General features: G+C 41.3%; 1 protein-coding gene across 1 annotated transcript in view; it reads left to right on the forward strand.

Moving 5' to 3' along the window:
• The first annotated feature begins 4,097 nt into the window (after positions 1-4,097).
• The window catches only part of LOC135546466 (replication protein A 70 kDa DNA-binding subunit-like), a 60,572-nt gene continuing 51,744 nt past the window's right edge, over positions 4,098-12,925 (forward strand). The window contains exons 1-10 of the mRNA XM_064974902.1: positions 4,098-4,232; positions 4,430-4,480; positions 4,805-4,883; positions 6,328-6,436; positions 6,640-6,728; positions 6,882-6,953; positions 10,212-10,341; positions 10,691-10,793; positions 10,886-10,954; positions 11,275-11,467. Coding sequence (XP_064830974.1) covers positions 4,200-4,232; positions 4,430-4,480; positions 4,805-4,883; positions 6,328-6,436; positions 6,640-6,728; positions 6,882-6,953; positions 10,212-10,341; positions 10,691-10,793; positions 10,886-10,954; positions 11,275-11,467 — 928 coding nt within the window. The 5' untranslated portion in view covers positions 4,098-4,199. The remainder of the gene's footprint in view (positions 4,233-4,429; positions 4,481-4,804; positions 4,884-6,327; positions 6,437-6,639; positions 6,729-6,881; positions 6,954-10,211; positions 10,342-10,690; positions 10,794-10,885; positions 10,955-11,274; positions 11,468-12,925) is intronic.

A 12,925-nucleotide genomic window follows, 5' to 3' on the forward strand; every position in this document is an offset into this window, starting at 1 on the left:
CTGTAACAACATAATGTATTTGGCACAAACGCTTGGACAGGATAACTTTTATTAGAGGTCAACTGATTTATCAGCATGGCTGATTAATTAGGGCCGATTTCAAGTTTTTCTAACAATCTGTAATCAGCATTTTTGGACGCCGAATATGGTCTATTACATTGCATTCCACAAGGAAACTGTGTGGCAGGCTGAGCACCTGTTACTCGAGTGCAGCAAGGAGCCAAGGTAGTTGCTAGCTAGCATTAAACTTATCTTATAAAAAACAATCAATCTTCACATAATCACTAGTTAACTACACATGGTTGATGATATTACTAGGTTAACTAGCTTGTCCTGCGTTGTACATAATCAATGTGGTGCCTGTTAATTTATCATCGAATCACAGCCTACTTCGCCAAACAGGTGATGATTTAACTAAAGCACAATAGTTGCATGAATGTACCTAACCATAAATATCAATGCTTTTCTTAAAATCAATACACAGAAGTATATATTTTAAACCTGCATATTTAGTTAAAAGAAATTCATGTTAGCAGGCAATATTAACTTGGGAAATTGTGTCACTTCTCTTGCGTTCATTGCACGCAGAGTCAGGGTATATGCAACAGTTTGGGCCGCCTGGCTCGTTGCGAACTAATTTGCCAGAATTTTACATAATTATGACATAACATTGAAGGATGTGCAATGTAACATAAATATTTAGACTTAGGGATGCCACCTGTTCGATAAAATACGTAATGGTTCTATACTTCACTGAAAGAATAATGTTTTGTTTTTCAAAATGTTTCCGGCTTCGACCATATTACCATATTAATGACCAAAGGCTTGTATTTCTGTGTGTGTTATTATATTATAATTAAGTCTATGACGTGAAAGAGCAGTCTGACTGAGCGGTGGTAGGCAGCAACACGCTCTTAAGCATTCATTCAAACTTTACTGCATTTCCCAGCAGCTCTTTGCAATGCTTGAAGCACAGCGCTGTTTATGACTTCAAGCCTATCAACTCCTGAGATTAGGCTGGCAATACTAAAGTGCCTATTAGAACATCCAATAGTCAAAGGTCTATGAAATACAAATGGTATAGAGAGAAATAGTTGACGCGTCATAATTCCTATAATAACTACAGCCTAAAACTACTTAACTTGGAATATTGAACCACCAGCTTTCATATGTTCTGAGCAAGGAACTTAAACGTTAGCTTTTTTACATGACACCTAATATTGCACTTTTACTTTCTTCTCCAACACTGTTTTTGCATTATCTAAACCAAATTGAGCATGTTTCAATATTTATTTGAGACTAAATAGATTTTATTTATGTATTATATTAAATTAAAATAAAAGTGTGCATTCAGTGTTGTTGTAATTGTCATTATTACAAATATATATATATATATATATATATATATATATATATATATATATATATATATATATATATATATATATATATATATATATATACAATATATACATATATATCAAATCGGATGATTAATCGGTATCTGCTTTTTTTGGTCCTCCAATAATCAGTATCGGTATCGGCGTTGAAAAATCCGAATTGGTCAACCTCTAATTGATATATCCTAACATCTATGTTGGGCAAAGACTCAACATCAAAACTCAAAAGAACAGACAAAGACTCTTCTGTTTCACCACTCACACAACCCTGTCTGCGTTGCACCAAACGACGAGCATCACAAACACCGGGAATCTTCCCCTTCAGTTGGTCAGCTTTCACATTTACATCTACCCCAGTAATCACTCCTTTCAATGGCACCCTTTTCTTGAATCAAAATAATTCACATATCTTGCCCCTTATTCGTTTAACGCAGAGCACATGCTCCTTCTGATCAGAAGAAACACAACCATCAGATACTTCGCCCTCATTCACTTCCATTTCTTCTCCTGTCTTCAACTCATTCTGCTTGCACTTTGTACCATTTTTCTTTAACAAACCATCTCCCTTTTCCCCATCATTTTTAACCGACTCAAGCTCACCCTCTTCCTCCCTCTCTCTCTTAGACCTCCTCTGCCTCTCCTTTTCCCTCCATTCCTCCTCCGTATTCCAGGTATACGTCTCCTTATGATAATATAGCATTTCCCCTGACATACATCTTGTTATTGCCTTCTCAAGGGATTCCATTTAACCGCCGGTCACGATCTCCGTACAGTGTCCCTTTGGTGTGAGATCTCTATACATTTCTATCATATATGACGCTATTTGTTGGATGGGGAGAAAGGTAGGATACCTTTAAAACTCAACAATAAGTTCAGAGCAAATTCCTGCTTTGCATTGCATTGACTCCAATCAACGTAAAGAAAATATGGTCTCCATGTTTTAATAAGGAGTGCAAGCATACCGTAGCAGCAGCTTGTGAACGGTGGCTGAGTTACCATTAGGCAACTAAGGCAATTGCCTGGGGCCTCACACCATCAGGGGGCCTCGTGAACTTGGTATAATTATGTTTAATAATACATTATTTCTGTTATCTTGTCTTCCTCTTCTGCTTGAGGCCCTCCTCCTCTCGTGAGTAATCTCTGATGTGGATTATAGATCTGTTTCTGTTTTCTCCCTCCGAATTTGGCGCTAGCTTTTGAACGGTTGGGACTATTATGACCCCATGCCTGAAAGCGAATACTCTTAGGGACACAAACATGTCTTCTATTTTCCTACAATGCTCATAAGCAATGCAGGACACTTTAGAATGGACTGTGACAAAACCACAGTGGTGTAAAGTAACTAACTAAAAATACATGGGCAGGGGCCTCCAAATCACTAAAAGACAATTGCATGATCTGAAATGTGTGAGCCTCCAGAGGCATGCAGAGGCCAAATTGAGCACTATACCGCATGATGCGCACATTCCACATGTTGTAACAATGCGGAGGGCTTCATATAGCTCTGCATTGACATGATTGGTTGAAGGTCCTGTATAAACACAAACTCACTTCCTTGACAACTTCCTTCACAACAGCTCTGCTCAACAGCTTTGGTGCCGGCACGTCTTTCTTTTTCCCAACGTCGTTAAGCCAGAACCAGCAAACGAACGCTAGCCAATGGAAAGCATAGTAGAACGCCCCGGTATTCAGAAGGGCGTTCTACTACGCTTTCCATTGGCTAGCGTTTTTTTGCTCACGGCAACTTTTGCCTCACAGCCTGTTGAGAGACATGGACGAACACACAACACCACATTTGTCCATTTATTTATTTTCAGAGTTTCAATGAGTTGTAAAAATGTCTCAGAGAACTCTGCTGAATTCCCTCAATTGAAGGCCAGCTAAGTTAACCTAGGCTAGTTAATGTTACTAGCTCGGTATGTAAAGTTGTTATGTTATCATTAGTTGTCTATTATCAGGTAAAAGCACATGCTTATTATTTATAATTTGTGAAATATTTATTAGCTAATAATTTCTATAAAATTGTTAAAGTTGAAATATAACGGCAAACATTATTAATCAGTGACTGAAATTTCGCGCTACGTGATATTCACTTCCGGACTTGTAGACCGCCCTCTGAATAACGGGGCGTGGTTTTGGCTTAACTGCGTTGGGGGAAAAAAAGACGCGCTCTGCGTTGTCCGCAATGCGTAAGAAGTAGGAATGCCCTGACTTATGCAGAACCGTATCACCGTAAATACTGCATAGCCAATGCAGAGGTCAGACTGACCATGAAGCGCCTTTAAATCCGCTCGTTTTTCTTCAACAAAGATGTTGTTCATAAATGTAAAAAAAAAAAGGATAATAAATGTTGTTCATAAATGTTGCAGACTTTGCAGGACATCTAATAAAAGGAGCAGCTATTCATACAACACTTATTTTGTGTCTTCTTATAAAGCAATTTTAGACATTGTATCGCCGACTATATAAACACTTTTTTTATTTACACGTTTAACCAATGGCACGTTCCATAACCAAGCACGTTCCATAGAGGCACGTTGGCTCGGCAACCTGGTCTAAGGTCAGTTTCACGTTTTACCCCCTGTTGCTAACGGTGGGTTTTTGCGAGTGTAAAATGATCCTAGATCTATAAGAGAAACCGGAAGGCTCAGCAGTAAATTACGCGATGACGTTGTGAACCGTTCGCGCGTTCAGGGATACATTTGGCGCCACAGACACAACACGGAGGAAGCGCTGTCACTCTGAGTTCGCTTTAAAACGTACATTTTCACTCTACATAGCTATAAACTCAACTTCAACATGAATAACATGCTGACAAAGGGAGCGATAGAGGTAGGTGGGGCATTTTATGACATCCCAGAAAGCATGTAAACAAAGTTTACCAAGCATCGAGAAAGATGGTTTCGGACAGGGACTGCACGGAGTGCTCCTGCTGCTGAATGCTTTGTTGCGTTAGTTAGCCAGCCACAATGCTAGCTAACTAGATATATTTGCCATCTGTCTCAAGCTGTTTTCTGCTTTTTCAACAGGATCTAACCAAAGGCTCTAATGATTTACCGAACCCCATTCTTCAATTAGTGGTGAGTATGAGTGTATGTTCTTGTGGAAGTAGCGAATTAGTTGGCCAAGTTACTGTAGGCCAACTGTAGAAGAATGGCTACTGGCCTGGTCAACAGTTAGCTAGCTAACTTGGGACAGTATCCACCCATGTTTTAGAGACCAACATTTAAGACAAGGATATTCACCAAGATGGCAATACGGATTTGGACCACTGCTACATTTGTCGAAATAGACCAATATGATGTCTACTGCACTCCTGCCAGGTCGCAGTTGCAAATGAGAACTTGTTCTCAACTAGCCTACCTGGTTAAATAAAGGTGAGAAAAAAAATCATATTCTTTCAGAACATCCGTAAAATTGATGGAGGCAGTGGACCAGCCCGCTTTCGTCTGATGATGAGTGATGGACAGCACTCAATGTCCTGTGAGTAGAACTATTCCAAATCCACTCCACCACCTGTTCAAAGTACACACAGAAATGGTTGTATGGCACGAGGCAGGTGACCATGACCGGTAGCAAATGCATAGCATTGCTTTGTAGAAGTGGCATGTAAAGAAAACAAAAGTGTAATATTTGGATAATATATGGCAGTATTTTAAATTAATGCAAGGTTACAACAGTATTTTTACACACACACACAGTAAATATCAAATTGAGGTAATATAGTGTTAGGGTAAAGTGACTATGCATAGTTAATAAACAGAGAAGCAGCAGTGTTAAAAATATAAATTTAAAAAATGAAGTGGGGTGGGGTGAATGCAAATAGTCGGTGTAGTCATTTGATTAACTGTTTAGCAGGCTTATGGCTTATGGGTAGAAGCTGTTTAGAAGCCTCTTGGACCTAGACTTGGCGCTCCGGTACCGCTTGCTGAGAGAACAGGGTGTCTGGAGTCTTTGACAATTTTTAGGGCCTTCCTCTGACGCTGCCTGGTATAGAGGTCCTGGATGGCTGTATGCTGGGCCCCAGTGAAGTACTGGGCCATACGCACTACCATCTGTAGCACCTTGCGATCAGTTGCTGAGCAGTTGTCATACCAAGCAGTGATGCAACCAGTCAGGATGCTCAAGGTATCAGTTTAAATTAAAAGTCAAGGATATTCATAATAGAGATGTTAGACCTGCCAAATTAAGCTTTTGAGAAACTGCACCCCATTGTTTTAAATCCATATTGCGTGCAATAGTCGTAATCTGAATTACACCAGGAGGTAGACTAAAAAGACAACAGGGCTAATTAAAAGTTGTTTTAGTCCTTCTCCATAGTCTCACCCAGAAAATATCAAGGTAAATAGCTGACCTTAGCAACGGGGCACTTGAACAACGGGGCACTTTAGCAACGGGGCACTTGGAGTGTTTTATGCTGTGGATGTGTTTTTATGCTGTGGATGTGTTTTTATGCTGTGGATGTGTTTTTATGCTGTGGATGTGTTTTTATGCTGTGGATTGCCTGGGGCTGACCAGCAGGAGGTAGTCAGGATTCAGTAAAATGAATAGAGAGCTGGAAATCATCAAAGAAAAATGGTCAATTTATTCCTTTTAATTTGACGAAGTTGAAGAAGTGTTGTGATACCATACAAAGTCATAAAAAATAGTATATTTTAAGACATATTTAGAAACATATTTTTGGGATCTAAATTGATCCTCATCCCAGACTAAACTGGGCTGCATTTGGCTCTTCCATGTTTATTAACAAGGATGGCATGTTGTTTGGAGATGCATATCATCATCTCATAGACAAGACAGACAAGCACACGCAATGGCCATGTGCAGTGGATGTGCAGCACTTGGCTGTTCTCTACTGCACTGGCCATGTGCTTGTTGGTCTATCTTGTCCCTAACATCTCCTATCCTCTCCCAATCCCTCCTATAGCGTTCATGCTCTCCACCCAACTCAACCCAATGGCTGAGGACAACCGACTGGCCCCAAACTGTATCTGTCAGCTGAAGAGGAATGTGACCAATGTCCTAAAGGATGGACGGTATGTTGCTTCTATCTTTTGATGTTTTCCTACAGAATGACAAACCCTTTTCTCTCCATTTTTATACTTTAAGAGCTGTCAGTATGGACACACAATGGATATGCACAGACACACTTTTTGTTGTTTATCAACCATGTGTTTAGTCTTTGGAATATAATTTACAATGCAATTGTTAATCTGTTTATTGCTGTTCTTCTGTTCAGGCATGTGGTGGTCATATTAGACATGGAGGTGGTGAAGTCTGCTGATGAGGTGGCTGGAAAGATCGGAGAGCCCACGCCTTACGTGGAAGGCGAGTCTTCATCCCATACTCCATCACCATATCATAAGGCTTAGGGGGAGTGAAGATGAACAAATGTTTGAATCCAGACATGCATATAACCTACAATGTTGAATGTGCAGCTTACTTGAGTTTTTACCTTTCACTCCCTCACCTCCCTTGCAGGTCAGAGTAAAGCCCCACAGTCAGCCCCCAATCCCTCAGTCCACCACCTGCAGCCCCAGAATGGAAATTATGGTAAACAATTCCAGATCACCCACTGTGCTTTTAAATCTAATGCCTTTTCACATCCTGTAGCAGGATTTGAATTGAGAGATTGGGTCATTAATGGACTGTATTCTCAAGATAAATTCCTAATGTTTTGCAGCTATATTAATTCCTAGTGGGTTTGAAGGTTGCAAAACACTTCAATATAGGTTATTGGATAGGTAATTTAGTTTGTTTCCAGTAGATGGCAACATTTATGCAAAATGGACAAATCTTGGTTAAAATCCTCAGATCTACTGAACATATGACACTGCTACTGTTTTTGTCAGAATGCTTAGTTAAAAAAACATTTGCCTCTTGGGTATATTGTCATCTGTAACGTTCTACTGATCTTACTAAGATAAGATGGTGGTTGACCAATGTGATGCTGTTAAACACAAAATACTAGGTATATATTGTCTCCTCTTTTTTGCAAATAAGGTATTAAAATCAGTCTTCGAGAGAATGTATAAAACAGACATGCTGCGGGTGAACCATCTGTACGCCACACTGGTTATTTAGTAGTCCTGATGTGCTCATCAGTCAGACTATAAATCTGGTTTTGAATTGGATATGATCTGAATATACAGTACTATTGACTGATATGTTTCAGCTCCTTACATGTTTCATTTTGCAGACTCTCTTATCCAGAGCAACTTACAGTAGTGAGTGCATGCATTTTCATACTATTTTCATATGGGTCCCCCATGGGAATCGAACCCACAACCCTGGTGCATGCGCCATGCTCTTATCAACTGAGCTACACTAACTTAATCTTAACTTCGACAGTTCCCTTTTCATCAAGTAATTAGCTAAGCACTTAGTTATAATTAGTACCAGATTAAAATGGTAATCATGCCATGAGAGATAATATGCTACTGACATTGATTCCAAAATATACATATAGTATCATTCAAGGGTTTTTCTTAATTTTTTACTATTTTCTACCTTGTAAATAACACACATGGAATAATGAAGTAACCAAAAAAAGTGTTAAACAAATCAAAATATATTTTATGTTCTTCAACGTAGCCACTCTTTGCCTTGTTGACAACTTTGCACACTCTTGGCATTCTCTCAACCAGCTTCACTTGGAATACTTTTCCAACAGTCTTGAACGAGTTCCCACATTTATGCTGAGCACTTGTTGGCTGCTTTTCCTTCACTCTGCGGTCCAACTCATTCCAAACCATCTCAATTGGGTTGTGGTCGGTGATTGTGGAGGCCAGGTCATCTGATGCAGCACCCCATCACTCTCCTTCTTGGTCAAATAGCCCTTACACAGCCTGGAGATGTGTTTTTGGTCATTGTCCTGTTGAAAAACAAATGATATTCCCACTAAGCGCAAACCAGATGGGATCACAGGTCACTGCAGAATGCTGTGGTAGCCGTGCTGGTTACGTATGCTTTGAATTCTAAATATATCACTGACAGTGTCACCAGCAAAGCACCCCCACACCACCACCATCTCCATGCTTCACGGTGGGAACCACACATGCGGAGATCATCTGTAAACCTACTCTATGTCTCACAAAGATCAAAAATCTCATCAGACCAAAGGACAGATTTCCACCGGTCCAATGTCTCTTCTTATTGGTGTCCTTTTTAGTAGTGGCTTCTTTGCTGCAATTCGGCCACGTAGGCCTGATTTTCACACAGTCGCCTCTGAACAGTTTATTTTGGAGATGTCTGTTACTTGAACTCTGTGAAGCATTTATTTGGGCTGCTATTTCTGAGGCTGGTAACTGTATTTTTGTTTTTCACTAGGCAAGTCAGTTAAGAACAAATTCTTATTTACAAAGAGTAGGTAAACTGCCTTGTTCAGTGGCAGAACGGCAGATTTTTACCTTGTCAGCTCGGGGATTCGATCTAGCAACCTTTCGATTAATGCCCCAATACTCTAACCACTCGGCTACCTGCCGCCCCAAGTAAAGAACTTATCCTCTGCAGCAGAGGTAACTCTGGGTCTTCCTTTCCTGTGGTGGTCCTCATTAGAGCCAGTGTCGGAGTGCATGATGATTTTTGCGACTGCACTTGAAGAAACTTTCAAAGGTCTTGAAATGTTCTGGATTGACTGACCTTCATGTCTTCAAGTAATGATGGACTGTCAATTCTCTTTGCTTATTTGAGCTGTTCTTGCCATAATAAGAAAAACAAAATTATGTTTTATATTTGTGAAACTTTTTTGTGGTTATTACATGATTCCATATGTGTTAATTAATAGTTTTGATGTCTTCACTATTATTCTACAATGTTGAAAATAGTATAAATAAAGAAAAACCCTTGAATGAGTAGGTATGCCTAAACATCAGACTGGTACTGTGTATTTAGTTATTCTACTTGAATTTTGCTTTTACATTTTTTTAAATGGGATTTTTTAAATACATATTCTCCCTAAATAGTTAAAAGAAGAAGGGTGCAGGTAACTAAATAAATGTTAATCATCTCTCGTGACATAAACATTTCTAAACATTACATAGTACAAGTGTTTAAGCAGGGATTTCATGAAAATATGCATGGCTAAAGGAATGGTTTCTTAGTGCTAACCTACAGTATCATAGGGCATTTTGTGAACCACGTCCGATGAACTCTTAGCCCAATCTATGACTTCAGGAGCTTATTTTCTGGTCTGGTCTAGGTATTCATCCCACTAATCTGGTGTTAGGGAATTGAAGTAGCAATGGTGAGCTTCATCCTCCTCATCAGCACAGTTGTTATTGTTCAGTTGTGTGGCTCTGCTGTGCTGCTGGATCTGGGGGCTTAATTACAGGAAATGCAGTTGTTGGCGAAGTTGACACTTTGAACTGTAATCCATAGTGTGAGACGCACACAAATCAAATGTGCAGTTAGTGCTTGTCCGAACAGAGAACCCTCAGTCAGGCTGTATGCACCAATCTTGTGTGGGAAGAGCAGCTTTGGTTTGTTGTTTCACACTTCTGTCTGCTTTGAGTCTGTGATACACAAATCATCTCTCACTAAAACACCATCTCACAAACTCAGAACTTAGTTGGTCTTGGGGTGTTGTCTCCTCTCTCCTACTATCCCAAATCTACCGCAATAAATTGGCTACTCTTCCTGATATAAGTTTTTCTGTTACGTGAGACTACTCTCATGAAGTGAGAATTACAGTGATCAGGGAGTTTCAGCCCTGATAAGTTATGGATGTCTATTTAGTTGAGTTTGCCACTCTCACTGCTCTCTATATGCACTAATAGCTCTCTGTTCTCTAATTTCCCTATCTATCATTAGGCACCATGAACAAAGGTCCCAGCAGAGAGTTTGGGGGGAAGAAGGCCATGCCTCTGTCTGCAATGCCCAGCACTCCTGGGGGATCCTCCAAAGTTGTGCCCATTGCCAGCCTCAACCCCTACCAGTCAAAGTGAGTAGTCTTCTTATACCCGTCTATTGTTGCGTCCCAAATAGCTTGTTGCGTCCCAAATAGCACTACTTTAAAGTAGTGCACTATATAGGGAATGGGTGCCTTTTGGGATGCATCCTATCACTTTGGCGAACATCTCAAACAACATGATCTCTTGCCCAAATGTTTATTCTTAAGTCATGATAATCCTCTTATTCCATACTCTTTAGTCATAGAATGGAATAATGACTGTTTGTTTGATTTGTATTTGGGGATGTTTTTGTGATTTATTCCATAGATAGTTGGTCAAGGTATTTTCAAGGAATAGAGGTCCATCCAACAGCAACATAAACTGGTTATTTTCTCTCAGGTGGACCATCCGAGCACGTGTCACCAACAAGAGCGGCATCCGCACCTGGAGCAACTCTCGTGGGGACGGCAAGCTGTTCTCTATGGAGATTGTGGATGAAAGTGTGAGTAACCCTTTCTGTTTGCATTTTCTCATGTTGCCGTATTGGATCGTGTGGAGCTAGTCCATTGCTGACTGTGTTGTGTGTTGATGCAGGGAGAGATCAGAGTGACTGCCTTTACCCAGGAGGTGGACAAGTTCTACAGCATCATCGAGACTGGCAAGGTGAGAGGAACTGCCTCCTATTAAGGATGCTTATCTACCATATGCTTGTCACTTTCACAGATTTGGGGCAACTGAGTAATTCATCTCAATGTGTTATTGCCAATACTTTGTACAAATCAAAATGTGCTGAATTGGATATGATTTGGTGTAATGAGATGATGAATGATTCTCTCCAAATTGAGTCAAAGGACAGTAGCAAAATGATCCTCTGCTACAGATCCTCTGCCAGGCTTGATTTAGTTCCTACATCAATATTCAGCTGAAATGAATCCTGTGCCCAAATCCACTTTAGATTTAAACCTACTTTTATTCATGCCCAGGTGTTCTACATATCCAAGGGATCACTGAAGATCGCCAACAAGCAGTACTCGTCCCTGAAGAATGACTATGAGATGACCCTAAATGGAGAATCCACCATCATCCCCTGTGAGGACACCCAGGACGTACCCATGGTGCAGTGCAACTTCATCTCTATCGCTGACCTGGAGGCCCGAGAAAAGGACACCATTTTGGGTAAGGTGCAGGTGTAGCAAGGGAGGAGCAAAGAGGAAGGGTGGTCCAGGCAGGGCTGGCGGGGCGTGATAACCGTCAACACACTTAGCTTATTATTATCCTATCATAGGGATGGATGCTACGGTAGCAGGGGGTTGTGCTGGGGTGGTTTAGGTAATTATAAGAGCAGGGATAAAAGTCATTAATAATGCTGATGACAGTAGTGTCCTGTGGCGCAGATTGACTTTGGGCCCTATGGCGGATCCCGGTGAGGAGAGGAGGGAGAATAAGAAGCCATAGACAGCATCCCAAATGGCAGTGCACTACCTGTGAACTATATGGCTCCGGTCAAAAGTAGTGCACTATGTAGAGAATGGGATGCCATTTGGACTCATTCCTAGTTGTAATGATGCTATCACCAGGCGTCAGCCCAGCCAGCCCTGTGATGTTGAAGATATCTTCTTAATCATGCTTAAATTAGTTGTAACCTAACAAAGACTGAATGAATTAAGATGGCAGAAAGAATAGGTAGCTCCCAAATGACACCCTATTCTCTATATAGTGCACTACTATATAGGGTGCAGGGGCAAAGGTTAGTCGAGGTAATATGTAGGTAGAGGTAAAGTGATAATAAACAGAGTTGCAGCAGCGTACAATGGGGGGGGGGGGTCAATGCAAATAGTCCGGGTAGTCATTTGGTTTGCTGTTCAGGAGACTTATGGCTTAGGGGAACCCTCTTGGACCTAGACTTGGCACTCCGGTACCGCTTGCCATGCAGTAGCAGAGAGAACACTCTGTGACTGGAGTCTTTGGCAATTTTTAGGACCTTCCTCTGACACCATCTGGTATAGAGGTCCGAGATGGCAGGAAGCTTGGCCCCGGTGATGTGCTGGGCCGTACGCACTACCCTCTGGTGTGCCTTGCGGTCGGAGGCTGAGCAGTTGCCATACCAGGCAGTGATGCAACCAGTGGTGCAAATGTAGAACTTTTTGAGGAACTGAGGACCCATGCCAAATCTTTTCAGTCTCTTGAGGGAGAATAGTTGTTGTCGTGCCCTCTTCACAACTGTCTTGTTGTGTTTGGAGCATGACAGTTCGTTGGTGATGTGGGCACCAAGGAACTTGAAGCTCTCAACCAGCTACACTACAGCCCCGTCGATGAGAATGGGGGCATGTTCGGCCTACCTTTTCCTGTGGTTGACGATCATCCCCCCTTGATCACGTTGAGGGAGAGGTTGTTATCCTGGCACCACACTGCCAGTTCTCTGATCTTCTCCCTGTAGGCTGTCCCATCGTTGTCAGTGATCAGGCACTGTTGTGTTGTCAGCAAACGTAATGATGGTGTTGGAGTCGTGCTTGGCCATGCAGTCATGTGTGAACAGGGAGTACAGGAGGGGACAGCATGTACCCCTGAGGGGCCTCCATATTGAGGGTCAGTGTGGCAGATGTGTTGTTACTTACCCTTAGCACCTGGGAGGGG

Source organism: Oncorhynchus masou, chromosome 9, assembly GCF_036934945.1.
Source record: "Oncorhynchus masou masou isolate Uvic2021 chromosome 9, UVic_Omas_1.1, whole genome shotgun sequence".
Taxonomy (NCBI): Eukaryota; Metazoa; Chordata; class Actinopteri; order Salmoniformes; family Salmonidae; genus Oncorhynchus; species Oncorhynchus masou.